The sequence below is a fragment of the Rhinoraja longicauda genome, chromosome 1 (assembly GCF_053455715.1).
Source record: "Rhinoraja longicauda isolate Sanriku21f chromosome 1, sRhiLon1.1, whole genome shotgun sequence".
Lineage (NCBI taxonomy): Eukaryota > Metazoa > Chordata > Chondrichthyes > Rajiformes > Arhynchobatidae > Rhinoraja > Rhinoraja longicauda.
The window spans coordinates 21942110-21958979 of NC_135953.1; the positions used below are offsets into that span (position 1 = coordinate 21942110).

At 46.0% G+C, this 16870-nt stretch overlaps 1 protein-coding gene across 3 annotated transcripts in view; it reads right to left on the reverse strand.

Annotated features, from left to right (window-relative positions):
* Positions 1 to 11643, reverse strand: part of st8sia5 (ST8 alpha-N-acetyl-neuraminide alpha-2,8-sialyltransferase 5) — a 44740-nt gene extending 33097 nt beyond the window's left edge. The window contains exon 1 of one of the 3 annotated variants that reach the window (XM_078417600.1): positions 11576 to 11643. Coding sequence is in view for 1 of the 3 variants with exons in the window: in XM_078417517.1 (XP_078273643.1) it covers positions 933 to 1057 (125 nt within the window). In the remaining 2 variants the exon portion in view is untranslated. Of the gene's footprint in view, positions 1 to 932; positions 1955 to 11575 lie in introns of those variants that run through there. The other 2 variants (XM_078417517.1, XM_078417687.1) reach the window with 2 other exon arrangements.
* Between the last annotated feature and the right edge of the window lie 5227 nt (positions 11644 to 16870).

The following is a 16870-nucleotide window of genomic DNA, read 5'->3' on the forward strand; positions in this document are numbered from 1 at the left end:
TTGCGCTATCGTGTACCGTTTAGGCTGTAGTTCAGGAACAAACAAACAAGAGTTTTAGTATATAGATGTGTATCTAGGAGCACTAGATCAAGAATCGGCCATAACCATGGAGACACAACAGATGCTGGAATCTTGAACAAAACACAAATTACTTGAGGAGCCTTTAGAACGGCGATGAAGAGGAATTACTTTAACCAGAGGGTGGTAAATCTGTGGCTTTCATTGCCAGAGACACACAGGGGCAATTTACAGAGGCCAACAAACCTACAAATGTGGACATCTTTTGGAATGAATGTGTCAAAGGTTACGGGGAGAAGGCAAGAGAATGGGTTCGAGAGGGAAAAATAGGTCAGCCATGGTTGAATGGCAGAGCAGACTCAATGGGCCGAATGGCCTAATTCTGCTTCTATGTTTTATGAGTTTATCAACTCATCGGATCAGGCAGCATCTGTGGAGGGAGTGGACGGATGAGAGGCACGAAATGCTGGGGAATCTCAGCAGGACAGGCATCATCTCTGGATAGAAGGAATGGGTAACATTTCAGGTCGAGACCCTTCCTCAGACTGAGGTCTGGGTTAAAACATGGTCGTAGAGCAGGGGGAATTACAGAGTGGGAGTCTGAAGAAGGGTCTCGACCCAAAACATCACCCATTCCTTCTATCCAGAGATGAATTGGGACCCATCTCCAGACTGAATTACTCCAGCGCTTTGTGATTTTGGCCATGACCATTGTCAGATCCTTTGGGATCACTTGGGACGAAGGGCTCACCTTAATCCTAAAGCGAGCATGTTCTGTGACATCCATGAACTCACACTGCGCTCACTGTTCGTGAGCAGAGTGGGAATCTGCGATGGTAACCGGGCAGCTGACAGTCTAGTCCACCTGGCTGTCCATCCGCGGCAGTGCAATTAATGCACGTCCCCTTCCTTACCTCTTTATGTAGTTCTTGCCGTAGAGGAACTGCTGCAGGAGGGTGACCAGAGCGAAAGAACAAATAAATATGAAAAACAAGGTTCTGTTTCCCAGCAGATCTCTTCCCGAGGGATCTGAATACATTCTTCCAGCATAAACGCGACCCTCTCCAGAGTAGAGACCTTTGCAGACTGTCGCCAGGGGGGATGTGAGGGGGGGGGGGGTTTCTAATCTTAGTCGTTGCCCCTCCAGCAAGCCCTCCGACCGACGGCGGCCCCTTCCATCCACTGCATCAACACGAGCAAACAGTCCAAGTCCTCCTCATCCACTACTTCCCTTCTCTGTCACACACTTGACTGCAGCTGCAATCTCCTGAAAGCTCTCTCTCTCTCTCTCTCCCCTTCCAAACCCCCCCCTGCTTCTGCATACGGACAGAATATTTATCTAAAGCACTATTTTTTCTCTCCTTGGCCTTCCCCACGATGCAGCAAGGGATTTAATAGCCGTTAGGTCCCGGGATAAGGCGGCTTGAAATGGGAACACGTTGATCAAGGGGCGCTTGCGAAAGCGTTGTGGGCGCTCGGGTGTTCAACCTTAAACGTGTTCAGCCGCAGGCTACCGCCGATGATGAGGAGGAGGAGGGAGGAGGAGGAGGGGACGATGGGGTCCGAAGTATCTCGTCCAGAAGCCGGCCGCGTATAAATGAGTCTGGCCGGGGGACGAGGGACGAGGGGTGAGGAGGTCCGGACGCTGCGATTCCAAGCTGTCTGCTCCTGCCCCTTCCCCGCATTGCAATGCCAACCCAGGCGTGTTTCGATTTTTTATGCTGATCTTAACACTTGCAAATAATCCAAAATAACGAGCGTTTCAAATGAAACGCACCGGTGCGTTTTACAACCTCTGTTTCGAGGTGCAATGTTCCTCCAACCGAGGCATGACATTTCACTGTGGGTTTCCGCCCCTCTCTGTCTCTCTCATCCACAGTCTCGCCTCCTTCCGCACTTGTCTCCGTCTCTGCTTCCTTCCCTCTCTCTCTCTCTCTCTCTCTCTCGCCCTCTGCCTTCACTCACACTCTCGATAATAAACAAGGTCAATAGCGTACCTCGTCAAGGACAGAACGCTCCCAAACGTCATTTCTCCAAATACACGTGCTTTTCATCCAAGCTATTATAATTGATACACATTTCTTCCATTGCATTCCACAAAACACGCACTTAACCATGCGGCGAGGGATTATTTCAGCAATAAAAAATACTAAATCCTTAAGTGCAGCATATTTGCAGCATACATATAGCAATCTACAGCAAAATTTGATTGCATTTGATATGCAACTTAATTTTTGCTAGTCTGTGAGGAAAGAACTACAGATGCTGGTTTAAATCGAAGGGAGACACAAAATGCTGGTGTAACTCAGCGGGGCAGGCAGCATCTCTGGAGAGAAGGAATGGGCGACGTTTCGGGTCGAGACCCTTCTTCAGACTTTTTACTTTTTGCTCGTGTTAGTGCACTCTACATAATGCATGTCCTGCACTTTATCGTAATGGAAACATTATTGCCCCTTGTAGCGTTCAAAGGCTCCTCCGTTGGTTAAGACGTGTAACAATAGACAATAGGTGCAGGAGGAGGCCATTCGGCCCTTCGAGCCAGCACCGGCATTCAATGTGATCATGGCTGATCATTCTCAATGTACCCCGTTCCTGCCTTCTCCCCATCCCCCCTGACTCCGCTATCCTTAAGAGCTCTATCTAGCTCTTTCATGAATGCATTCAGAGGTTGGTCTCCACTGCCTTCTGAGGCAGAGAATTCCACAGATTCACAACTCTCTGACTGAAAAAGTTTTTCCTCATCTCAGTTCTAAATGGCCTACCCCTTATTCTTAAACTGTGGCCCCTTGTTCTGGACTCCCCCAACATTGGGAACATGTTTCCTGCCTCTAATGTGTCCAACCCCTTAATAATCTTATACGTTTCGATAAGATCTCCCCTCATCCTTCTAAATTCCAGTGTATACAAGCCTAGTCGCACCAGTCTTTCAACATATGACAGTCCCGCCATTCCGGGACATAACCTAGTAAACCTATGCTGCACGCCCTCAATAGCAAGAATATCCTTCCTCAAATTTGGAGACTAAAACTGCGCACAGTACTCCAGGTGCGGTCTCACTAGGGCCCTGTACAACTGCAGAAGGACCTCTTTGCTCCTATACTCAACTCCTCTTGTTATGAAGCCCAACATTCCATTGGCTTTCTTCACTGCCTGCTGTACCTGCATGCTTCCTTTCAGTGACTGATGCACGAGGACGCCCAGATCTCGTTGTACGTCTCGTTGTACGTCTCGTTGTAACATAAACATTCTTTACTGAAGAGAGTCAACATCTGACAGCAGTGTTGGTACTACAATGCATCACAAATCAAACCAGCTTGCACATACTTAGAAGTAAACCTCGATTTCAAAATATTATATTACTTTACCTTGAAAGAAAAGTAACAAAATTCATACAAATCATCGGCCATCTACGTACAAATGCAAAAATCCTGCCGAGGCTGGAAATCTGAGTTTAAAAACAGAAACATTGGGTATTGGTTTTTGCTTTTATTTTCATTATCTCCATATATTAATTTTTACCTTCAATGACCATTTCCAATCAAGGAATTATACATCATAAATGAAGTTTAATACAGTTATCAACATTAATTTCAGAAAATATGTTGATTTTTTTTAAATCTCTGACATTTCCTCAACTGCAAAGGCATTACAGTATTGTCCTACATAAAATCTCTAACTCTGTTTCTCTAACTAGTGCAAGTCATGATATTGAACACTTTCTTCTCGGGCACTGCATGCATGTGTCCAGCTTCAAGTTTCTGGGTACTCACATTTCGGAGGACCTAACATGGTCCAATAACACTGCTGCGCTGGTCAAGAAGGCACAGCAACGACTGTTCTACCTAAGAACACTGAAGAAGTCTGGTCTACCCCAACAGCTGCTGACGACATTCTACCGCTGCACCATAGAGAGCATCCTAACACATGACATCTCTGTGTGGTACCTCAGCTGCACGGAGGCAGAGAGGAAAGCTCTTCAGCGGGTAGTCCATAGAGCTCAGAGGACCATCGGAACACAGCTACCAGCCTTGGAGGGCATCTACAACACACGATGCCTCAGAAAAGCCACCAGCATCCACAAAGACTCTTCACACCCCTGCAACAGTCTGTTCGAACTCCTTCCATCGGGCAGACGATACAAGGCCTTCTACGCCCGCACCTCCAGACTCAGGAACAGCTTCATCCCCAGGGCCATAGCTGTTATGAACCGGTCCTGCTGAGCCGTATGGTCACATCGTACAGTGATCCGGCCCAGATCTACTTGCACTTTATTCTGTTTTAAAACTGTTACAATTTGTTTCATTGGGTTGTTTAAATTAATACTGACTAGCTAATTAAATTATTGCATCGTATGGGAGGCGCATTCCCAATCTCGTTATACCCCTGTACAATGACAATAAAGATATATTGTATTGTATTGTATTGTAACAATTGATAACTTGAACCTTTTGGCATTTTCACCTCTACACCTCCACAGTCTCCTCCAATGTCCATTTTGACAATCTTCCATGGCATGACGATTGGAGTAACTCAGGATTTTCCCCATCTGAACCAACCTCTTCCGACTTTGTCACTTGTGCCATCTTTGCGGCTGCTTGTCCTTTCCTCCACCTGTCCTTCCAAGTTGGATTGCATCAGGCTCAACCATGTCCTCTACTGGTGACACATTACTGTTTCTACTGAGGATAATCCTGAGGTGGACCATGAGTTCAGTACATTAGCAGAAACATTGTCATTTGATAGTCCATGAATCATTTGGACAAATTATTACTTCACTGTGCAGGCGGAACATTTAGCCTCACCATACAACATTGAAAGTATATTTGGACAGGTCGGGAAGGCACCGAGGAAACAGGACTAATGCAGGTAAGAGGATCGAGCTTAAATAGGCTTCACAGTCATCCTGGATCAGATAAGCCAAAATGCATGTTTCTGTGCTGTAGGATTCTATAATGTTATGGTTGAACGATGGTATGGGATAATAAACTGTGTTAGATTCTGTCATAGTCAAGAGTCAAAAGTGTTTATTTGTCATATGTACCAAAGCAGAACAATGAAATTCTTACTTGCAGCGACATAACAGGTCTGGAAACAGTGTTCTATAGATAACATAATAAACAAACAAAAAAAAGTTCTATAGATGTAAAAAAATCCAATATTAGTGCAAAATAAAACAAAAGTCTGAAGTCCCTAGTGCAACCAAGTTCAGTTAGTAGTGTTCAATAGCTTGATGGTTGTTGGGAAGAAGCTGTTCCTGAATCTGGAGGTTTGTGACAAAATGCACTGACATGTTCAGCAGAGCAGTTGCAATGGGAGATAGACACAAAAACCTGGAGTAACTGAGCAGGACAGGCAGCATCTCTGGAGAGGAGGAATGGGTGACGTTTCGGGTCGAGACCCTTCTGCACAATGGGAGACCTTGTGTTGCAAAAATGGAACTCAAAACCCGTATGGTCAATCCTGCACAACCTGGAGGCTGACTATCAATGGAATAGTGCATTGCCAGTAGGATGAAGTCAATGTAAACTCTTGAGAATTGAGAGTTTACAAACCTATTGTGCTGCTGCAAGTAGGGATTTCATTGTTCTGTTTCAGTAAATATGACAATTAAACACTTGTGACCTTTAACTCTCTGTTTCAATGTCATAGAGAATGGAAACAAGAACTTTGGTCCAACTCATCCGTCCTGGTCAAGATGTCTCCTCGAAACCAGTGTCATTTACCTGTGTTTGGCCCATATCCCTCTAAACACGCCAAATTCAATGGAGTATCACAAAATGCTGGAGTAACTCAACAGGTCAGGCAGCATCTCTGGAGAGAAGGAATGGGTGATGTTTCGGGTCAAGACCCTTCTTCAGACTGATGTCAGGGGGGGAGGGACAAAGAAAGGATAAAGGTGGAGACAGGAAGATAGAGGGAGAACTGGGAAGGGGGAGGGGAAGAGAGGGACAGAGGAACTATCTAAAGTTAGAGAAGTCAATGTTCATACCGCTGGGCAGCAAACTGCCCAAGCGAAATATGAGGTGCTGTTCCTCCAACTTGCGGTGGGCCTCACTATGTCCCTGGAGGAGGCTCATGACAGAAAGGTCAGACTGGGAGTAGGAGGGGGAGTTGAAGTGCTCAGCCACCGGGAGATCAGGTTGGTTAAGGCGGACTGAGCAAAGGTGTTGAGCCAAACGATCGCCGAGCCTGCGTTTGGTCTCGCTGATGTAGAGAAGTTGACATCTAGAGCAGTGGATACAATAGATGAGGTGGGAAGCGGTGCAGGTGAACTTCTGCCTCACCTGGAAAGACTATTTGCAACCTGATCTCCCGGTGGCTGAGCACTTCAACTCCCCCTAGATGTTAAGTGTCGACCCATCTGTCCTCTTGGGCAAAATGTATTGTCATAATATTCAAACAAGAATATACCTCTGGGCTGCATTGTACCAGCACACTTCTGGCTAGCCTCCCTCGTTCCATTTCCTTCGACTTAAACACATCCAAACTCTGCTGTGCCTGTCTCAGTGAACACCATCCTTTTCACAAATGCCTTCTATGCTTGCAGACTCATATTGGCTCTCTGTTACACAATACTTTGATCTTATAATCACCCTTGGTTTAAAATCCCCTCTTGGCCTCAACTACCCATATCCCTGCATCACCAACCTTTATAATTCTCTGAGGTAGTAATGGTCCTCCAGTTCTGCCATAACCACGCACAGTTTAAATGTTCTTCTACTGACAGCCATTCCTTCTGCTGCCAAATTCCAAGCTCTGGAATTCACTCCCTGTACCTTCTCTAATTCATTCTGATTCTAAGATGCTTTTTAAAGCCTGCCTCTTCGGCCAGCCTTTTGGTCTTCTATCCTGATATGGCTTTGTGACAATGTCAGTCTATGTTTAATAATATCCCTGTCATAAGGAATAGGAGCAGAATTAGGCCATTTGGGCCATCAAATCTACTTAGTCATTCAATCATGGCTGATCTATCTCTCCCTCCTAAACCCATTCTCTTGCCTTTTCCCCATTACCTCTGACACCTGTACTAATCAAGCATCTACCTATGCCTTAAAAATATCCACTGACTTGGCCTCCACAGCCTTCTATGGCAAAGAATTCCACAGATTCACCACCCTCTGACTAAAGATATTTCTCCTCATCTCCTTCCTAAAAGAAAGTCCTTTAATTCTGAGGGTATGACTTCTAGTCCTAGACTCTCCCACTAGTGGAAACATCCTCTCCACATCCACTCTATCCAAGCCTTTCACTATTCTTTATGTTTCAATGAGGTCCCCCCTCATTCTTCTAAACTCCAGCGAGTACAGGCCCAGTGCCAACATAGGTTAACTAATCATTCCTGGACTCATTCTTGTAAATCTCCTCTGGACTCTCTCTAGAGCCAGCACATCCTTCCTCAGATATATGGTACCTAAAACTGCTCACAATATTCCGAATGCGGCCTGACCAGCGCCTTATAGAGCCCATGAAGCACCATGGGATGCTTTGTTGCGTGAAAGGCACTAGATAAACACGTTATTGTTGTAGCTGTGTTGGCCAACAATTATCCCTCATTTTCACAAGATGATGCAGCTAGAATCTCATTGTTCTATACCGCATCAATTCAAATAACAATCTGGAAATCAGTGTAAAGTAACGGTGACAGTGGCTGTAACAATCTGTAGATTATGAAATGGTCAATGGATTTCCCATAACTTTTCATCAACTATTGTTCAACACAATCTTCACTCATTTACTATCCGAAAATCAGCAAGCCAGGAAGAGTTTAAAGCCGAACGGTATTTTCTTTACCAATATATATACTAAATATATTTTCCAGGAGCACTGAGGCCCTGTACAAGAAGGAACAGAGCCGCCTGTACGTTTTGAGAACGCTCCGCTCCTTCAACGTCAGCATTGAGATGCTGCAGATGTTCTACCAATCGATAGTAGCCAGTGCCATCTTCTTCGCTGTCGTGTGCTGGGGCAGCAGGGCAAAGGCTGCAGACACCAATAGGATCAACAAATTCATCAGGAAGGCTGGCTCCGTCCTGGGGGCGGTGTTGGATTCATGGTTGGTGGTCCTGGAGGGGAGGATGCTCCCCAAACTGCCGACCATCCTGGACAATACAGCTCACCCCTTCCATAACACACTGGTCAATCGGAGGAGCAGATGCAGGACAGAACGCCACAGGAGATCCTTCTACCCTGTGGCTATCAAACTTTACAACTCCTCCCCCTTCTGTCGTGGGGTAGAATGAGACTGAGACTGACCCCCCCCCCCCCCTTCTCACCTCCTCAATCTTTGCACATCCCCAAATCCTTACCACTCGTCACTTTAATTTCATGTTTCATGTATTTCGAACATCGTATCGTATTGTATCGTATATGAATTCATGGCTTCTCCTTGCCCACATGCTCAGGGGCAAGTGTTGTCAGCCTGAATTCATTAGCAGATTCTTTCCTTCTCTCTGCTTATAAGGTAATCCTAAACTATCTCTGAAAAGCAATTGTGTAGGAAGGAACTGCAGATGCTGGTTTCTACCGAAGATAGACACAAAATGCTGGTGTAACTCAGCTGGACAGGCAGCATCTCTGGAGAGAAGAAATGGGTGATGTTTCGAGTGGAGACCCTTCTTCACTCTGAGAGTCAGGGAAGAGGGAAACTAGAGATATGGAAGGATACAAAGAGCATGTAAGGTGTGAAAAGAACTGATCAAAGCAGATGATTGATCACGGAAATGTAAAATTTGGTTAATGGTTGACTGAGATGACAACGAGGCATACAAATAGTAAAAATAATCAGGACAGTGAAACTAATGGGAGAACTAGGGTGGGGGAGGGAGAGGGAAAGCAAGGATTACTTGAAGTTAGAGAAAACAATATTCATATCACTGGGTTTTAAGCAATTTCCTGCCATAAGATGAGGAAACTGCATGCCTGCAGACAACAGGAAATGACACTGGGAAAGACATTTAAAGCCAGGATATACAGATGTGGAAGGGAGAGCAAAAGAGAGAAAGCAAAACGGAGGGTGGTCAGAAAGGTATAATGGGAAAAAGGCAAGCGTAATGGAGGCCATTAACATCTCAAGCAGATATCAGCAATTGAGATGTATAATTGGTAATATTACCAGTAAAGCGACTATCTCCAGGCATTCATCTCAAAATCTAGTAGCCAATGCATCAGTCCCTCAGTGCCAATGGGCCACAATACTATCTGTAACAGAACATCTTCGGGATGTGGAATGAAACTTGTGCAACCTGGGGGAAACCCATGCAGAGGTCAAGATCTAGCTGGGTTGCTGAACCCTGTGAGGCAGCAGTACTAAGAGCATCAGACATAAGAGCAGAATTGGGCCATTTGGCCCTTTGAGTCTGCTCTGCCATTCAATTATGGCTGATTTTTTTTCCCTGTCAACACCATTTTTCTGCCTTCTCCCTGTAACCATTGACACTCTTACTAATCAAGAACCTATCAATCTCCGCTTTAAAAATACCCAATAACAGCCTCCACAGCCGTCTGTGGTGATGAATTTCACACATTCACCACCCTCTGGCTAAAGAAACTCCTCCTCAACTCCATTCTAAAGGTCCGTCCATTTATTCTGAGGCTGTACCCTCTGGTCCTAGACTCTCCCACTACTGGGAGCATTCTCTCCACATTCACTCTATCTAGGTCTTCCACCCTAGTAATTATAACTGGGAAAACATGTTGGTGGTAAGTGTGATTAGCACAGATGGGTACTTGATGGTCAATGTGGACACGGTAGGCCAACGACCTTATTTCTGTGCTGCATAATTCTATAAGTGACTGACTGTTTCTGAGGCATTAATTGCCGGGCTTTCTGAGAAGATGGAGTGTGTGGGCTAAGGAATCCTGGTGTCAAATTGGAACGAGAAAAATGTATCACATAAGGACCGAATAGCCTAATTATGCTCCTATCATTTATGAATTTTTGAAAATGGGATGTCTAATGGAGACGGGTGGAGAAGCAATGAAGAAAAACCAATTAATCAAAATAAAAACCTGAATTTAGAAAATGACTGGGAAGTGTTCAAATTGTAAAAACCTATTGGCTGTTCTGACCCAGCCTATCCAGTCCCTTAACAAGATGATTAGCCCTTGGAAGTAGCTCAGAAATTAGATTTAGATTTCCTTCTCAGCCGTTTCTTGTTTCATGCTTGTTTCCCGTTCAATTGAAGAGACATTAGATATACTACTGGTAAGGCACAACACTCACAAATATTTGTTTTCAACTGTCAGAGCTATTCCTGTGGGAGCTGTTGGTCTACCGTGTGTTCGTTTTCTACTTTTACATGCATGAGAAAGAGAGCAGCAAAAATATAAGTAGAGAAAGAAAAAGCAGAAATAGAGTAAAATAAACAGGGACGAGGCAGGAAAAAGACATAAAATGCTAGAGTACCAGTGGGATTTATTCACAAAATGCTGGAGTAACTCGGTAGGTCAGGCAGCATCTCAGGAGAGAGGAATGGGTGACGTTTCGGGTCGAGACCCTTCTTCAGACGGATGTCCGGGGGGCGGGACAAAGGAAGGATATAGGTGGAGACAGGAAGATAGAGGGAGAACTGGGAAGGGGAGGGGAAGAGAGGGACAGAGGAACTATCTAAAGTTGGAGAAGTCAATGTTCATACCGCTGGGCTGCAAGCTGCCCAAGCGAAATATGAGGTGCTGTTCCTCCAATTTCCGGTGGGCCTCACTATGGCACTGGAGGAGACTGGGAGTGGGAGGGGAAGTTGAAGTGCTCAGCCACCGGGAGATAAGGTTGGTTAAGGCGAACTGAGCGAAGGTGTTGAGCGAAACGATCGCTGAGCCTGCGTTTGGTTTCGCCGATGTAAAGAAGTTGACATCTAGAGCAGCGGATACAATAGATGAGGTTGGAGGAGGTGCAGGTGAACCTCTGTCTCACCTGGAAAGACTGTTTGGGTCCTGGGATGGAGTTAAGGGGGGAGGTAAAGGGACAGGTGTTGCATCTCCTGCAGTTGCAGCGGAAAGTGCCCGGGGATGGGGTGGTTTGGGTAGGTAGGGACGAGTGGACCAGGGAGTTACGGAGGGAACGGTCTCTGCGGAATGCAGAAAGGGGAGGGGATCGGAAGATGTGGCCAGTAGTGGGGTCCCGTTGGAGTAACAGTGGGACATCTCTGAAGCAGAGTTCTGATCTGACCCTAAACATCACCCATTTTTCTTCTCCAGAAATGTTGCCTGAGATACTCCAGCATTTTGTGTCCAAGTCTGGAGGACATGGATAGGCTATGTTTCAAGTTGAGACCCTCTTCAGACTGATTGTAGTAGGGGGTAGAAAGCTGTAAGGGAGGTGGGTGGGATGAAGCCCGGCAAGTGACAGGTGGGTACAGGTGAGGAGGTTTGATTGGCAGATGCGTAGACAGAGATGGGAAGACAAAAGGCTGCGAGATGAGATAACGAGTAAAGGGGTGCGAAGTGTGAAGCCGGAGGAAAGGCTATAGGTGGATGGGGACGAGGGACGGGGGAAGGGTTGTTGGCAGCGACGGAGTATGCAGGAAAAAAAACAGTGCTGGTGAGTGGACTGGGGTCTTACCTTCTGTGCCTTCAAAGACGCTCTGGATGCTCTGAGGTCAGCTGTGGGAGGCTGAACGGTGGCTGCAACGGTGAAGAGACATTGTGTTTATGGGTTGACGTGTCAGGATCAAGATATCGACGGAGTGGGGCACTGATGGGCCTGCAGCAGCCTGGTACTCGAATGAATCAGACGGGGCTCCAAGGGGCTGAGCGTGCAGTGGATCGGAGTGCCGGAACAGCAGTGAAGGACACCAACAAAATCACCTGGCCAGGCCGACCCTGCAACTCCGACCCAGTGCTGCTGCCTGCACAATCGGTCGTTATGGCCAAGCTAAGACTACATTTTTAACAACGTTGTACTTGAATCATACAAAATGGCCCCAGAAACGTGAGAGCTAACAGTATGTAGTTCCTTGTGCCGAGACAGATGTAGGCAGAGAGAGAGAGAGAGAGAGAGAAGCATGAAAGTAATTCATCACAGATTCCTTCATTCCTGCCACTAATCCTTTTGAAAGTGAACCAAAAATGTGGTAAGATGCGATTCGATTCATTGAGCTACTTTATTTCAATGCATGTGAACATCCAGATAATTACAATCAGATTTATTTAGGTCAATCATTTCCAGCCAAGTAATATACAACAATTATGTATGCTTCTCTAAATCATCAGGTTACCTTGCTCTGTATAAACAATATAACAACAGCTATCATTTACTGTGCAAGTCCTGCCCTAATTTGACATATCAAAGTGCCCACCTAATTCTTTAGCCCATCTTCCTAAATAGTTTAGAACCTACTGAACCTATATCCTTCCTCATCATTCACAATACCAACATTTTGACGTCACCGGCATATTTATGACAATGTTAACTACATTGGCATCCATGTTGTTAATGGATACAACAAACAACAGTGGACCAAGCACGTCTGGCACTCCACTGGGCACATGCCTCCAATCAGGAAAAACAATCCGTTGACTCCTTCCACAAAGAAAACTTTAAATCCAACTGGCTAGCTCACCTTGGATCTATTCTTCCAGACTAGCCTACCATGTAGAACTCTGTGAAAAGTCTTACTTAAGTTGTGTTGTGTTTGATAAATCACCTGATTCAGACAACAGAATTTGATTCCCTAAGTAATTTATTACACTACCAAATAAGGCACATACACTCACGTATCGCCGTATATACCCGTTCGCACTCGCAAACCCCGAGTACACAGCAGAGCACGCCGCAGGATGTTTCTACGTACACTCACGTATCCCCATACGCACTCGCAAGCACAGCAGAGCATGCCGCAGGATGTTCCTGTTCTTGATCACCTGGCACCATTCGCGACACAGCCCAAGGCTGGGGCTCTATCGTTTGAAAGGGCGCCCGACACCATCCTTTATGGCATTTCTTATCAGAGCAGACCGCGCCACTGCCCCCTCCCCGAGCCAATCATGAGCCCCCCTTGTCTGCAACGTTTCTGCGCTACTAGTTGGATGGTCTGCCCAACTATTGCTGTTGTGTTGTGTTCGCCAACGCTTCGCTTTCCCAAAGAATGGCCTGAGAAAGGCATGGACAGATGCAAGGTCGTCTCCCACTTGTCTGGGAAACAGTGTGTTTGAATCTTGTTCTCGAAGGGCATAGAATGCAGTGCTGTTAATTTAGCTGATAACTCCATTTTACATTTTAGCTGAAAATGTCTGTTGAACCCTGACACTACAAGTCCAGAAAGACAATGTTCACTGTCCTGCCCTCATCAATGCTCTTGGTGATCTCTTCACAAAGCTGTGCTGACTATGCTAATCAGACATGCTTTGCCAAATGCTGGTGGATCATGCACCTAAGAATCCTCTCCAGCAATGTTCCACTACTGACGTCAACCTCACCAGCCTGTAGTTCACTGACTTATCCTTGCTGCCCTTCTTAAATAATCGGACATTAGCCACCCTCTAGTCATCTGGGTCTTAACCAGTGGTTAAAGTTAATGCATATGTCTTTGCAAAGACCTCTGAAATTTCTACCCTAGCTTCCCACAAGGTCCAAAGATATACTTGGTCAGGTTCAAATTTATCCTTAATGCGCGTGTTGGTCGGCATGGGTAAGTTGGGCTGAAGGGCCTGCTTGTACACTGTCTGATCTCATCATGGAGATAATGGAGAAGCAAGCTGAACATTGAATGAGGTTAGGTCCAAATCACATCAATTTTATTTAATTTTGTATTGAACAATTAGAGTATTTCTGCCTTTATACTGCACACTTAAATACTTCCAGTCTGTGCAGCCTGAAAGGAAAGCCGTTTCATTTTCCAGCTCCCTTATCGAAGTACGTAAAGTTGTTGTCCACACATGTAGTCACAGCAATTCCAGAAGCAATGATTGGGTGATAACTAATACTGACCTTGCTAAATAATGTTAGTGTAGATAAACATTCCAATGCATTTGATGTTTAACTGCCTTCTGAAATGCCCAAGCAAATCACATCCTGTGTGGAATTTACGATTTGCAATAAACACAGACCTTGTTTGTTAAATGTGTTTCTGATCAGGACCCTTCTTCATGTGTAGGGAAAAAAACTACAGATGCTGGTTTAAATCGAAGGTAGACACAAAATGCTGGAGTAACTCAGCGGGTCAGGCAGCATCTCGGGAGAGAAGGAATGGGTGACGCTTCATCAGACTGACAGACCAGCCCTTCTTCATGTGACGGCTGCTTCCCCCCATAAAAACAGATAGATCTGAACTATAAAGGAATTCAATAGGATAAGAGCATTGGATTTTTTCTTACTCAAAATGAGTATAAAAAATAAAATTATTTGAAAGCCATTCCAGGCATAAGTAAAGAATTTAGGTAAAATCGTCAGAATGTAAAAAACCAGTGTGGCATTGCCGAATTAGGAAGAAGACAAAGGCAGCTTGTTAGGCTGCAGGAAGAGAGGCGATACTCGGATAGGGTAAAACTGGAGTGACCATGGGGATAAGTTGTAAATGGAGTTACCTGGTCAATGAGTGAACGAGAGCACTTTGAAAATGAGAACCTATACAGAGGAATGTGGGCAGCACGGTGGCGCAGCGGTAGAGTTACTGCCTTACAGCGCCAGAGACCCAGATTCGATCCTGACTACGGGTGCTATCGATACGGAGTTTGTATGTTCCCCTTGTGACCGCATAGGCTTTCTCCTTGTGCTCCTGTTTCCTCCCACACTCCAAAGATGTACAGGCTTGTAGGTTAATTGGCTTCAGTAAAATTGTAAATTGTCCCTAGAATGTAGGATAGTGTTAGTGTATGGGATGATCACTGGTCGGCATGGATTCACAGGCTGAAGGGCCTGTTTCCGCGCTGTATCTCTGCAGTCTAAATGGAGATTTAGACGGCCTTCATACTCCTGCCTGGAGATTTGTCTACCTTCATACACGATAGTCCCTTCAGTAACCCTGACTGCTCTCAAGACACTTCCAGTGATTGCTCAAATTTCCTCCGTGCTACTGTCTTTCTCCTCGGTAAATACAGAGGAGAAATATTCATTTAGGACCCTGCCCATCTCCTGTGGCTCCACACAGAGGTGACCACTTTGATTCCTGAGGGGTCCCACTCTCTCTCTAGTTACCCTTTTCCCCCTTATGTATTTATAAAATCTTTTGGGATTGTCCTTAATGCTACCCGCCAGAGCTATCTCCTGGCCATTTTTTGCCCTTCTGATTTCCTTTTTTAGTTTACTCCTTAATTCCCAAAACTCCTCCAGGGATGCACTTGATCCCAGCTGCCTATACCTGTCCCATGCATCCTTCTTGTTTTTGACTAACGTCTCAATTTGCCTCGTCATCCAAGCTTCCTTGCGTTTGACTGCTTTGCCCTTCACTCTAACGGGGACTTACACATCCTTCAGTACACTTTTTAAAAACATCCCATTTGGCCGGTTCCTTTCCCCTCTTATAACCTGGTCTGGCAACTTGAGCGAGACCTTCTCTCATACCCTCAAATTTGGCCTTACCCCAATTGAGCATTTTAACACATGGACCCTCTCCATCCCTGTCCGTGATTAACTTAAACCTAATCGAACTGTGGTCACTGGTCCCAAAAGGCTCCTCCACACACACTTCATTAAGTTACTCTTCCCAATTTCCCAATACTTGATCCAGTGTTGCCCTCTCACATGTGGGAGCCTCCACATATTGCTTAAGAAAACTCTCCTGAACACTTTTGAGGAATTGCACCCCATCCGAACCCTTCACGCTACGATTTTCCCCAGAACATTGAGCTGCCAGTCCTGCCCCTCCCTTAACCAGGTTTCAGTCATTGCTACAACGTCCCAGTCACTTGTACCTATCCATGCCCTAAGCTCGTCTGCCTTACCCATCAGGCCCCTTGCATTTAAATACGTGCAGTTTAAACCAACCCTCCTTCCTCGCTCTCCTCCTTTCACCTGCCTATTCTGTCCACTAACCTTTCCCACACCACCCTCCATGCCAAATGCTAGCCTCTCACGTGCCTCTGTCCTGCACAAGATCCTACCCCCCTGCCAATCACGTTTAAACCCTCCCGTGTAGCATTAGCAAACCTTCTCACTAGGATGTTGGTCCCCCTCCAGTTTAGGTGCAACCCGTTCCTTTTCTACAGGTCACCCCTGCCCCGGAAGAGATCCCGATTATCCAGAAATCTGAATCCCTGCCCCCTGCACCAACTCTTCAACCACACATTCACTTCCCCTATCTTCCTATTTTGACCTTCATTAGCATGAGGTACTGGAAGCAATCCTGAGATCACTACCCTGCAGGTCCTGCTTTTCGGTCTTCTACCCAATTCCGTAAATTCTTGTTGCAGAACCTCCTTCCTCTTGCGATCTATTGTGCCAATCTACACAACAACCTCCGGCTGCTCCCCCTCACTTTTGAGGATGCCTTGCAGCCGCTCTGAGACGTCTTGGACCCTGGCACCAGGGAGGCAACACACCATCCTGGAGTCTCACCTGCTGCCGCAGAATCTCCTATACGCACCTCTGACGATGGAGTGTCCCACCACTATGGCTCAGCCTGACGTCACTCTTCCCCGTTGAGCCTCGGCACCAGGGTTGGAATCACAGCCCTGGCTACCATTCAATCTTGTCATGTCCGGCTCCCAAGAGGGTGTACCTGTTTTCTCGTTTTCCCGGGTGGCCCCGAGGTCATCCGACTGTTCTTAGAGCTAACGGAATTAAGGGATTATGGGGAAAGAGCAGGAACGGGATACTGATTTTGGATGATCAACCATGATCATAGTGAATGGCGGTGCTGGCTCGAAGGGCCGAATTGCCTACTCCTGCACCTATTTTCTATGTTTACCGATAAGATGC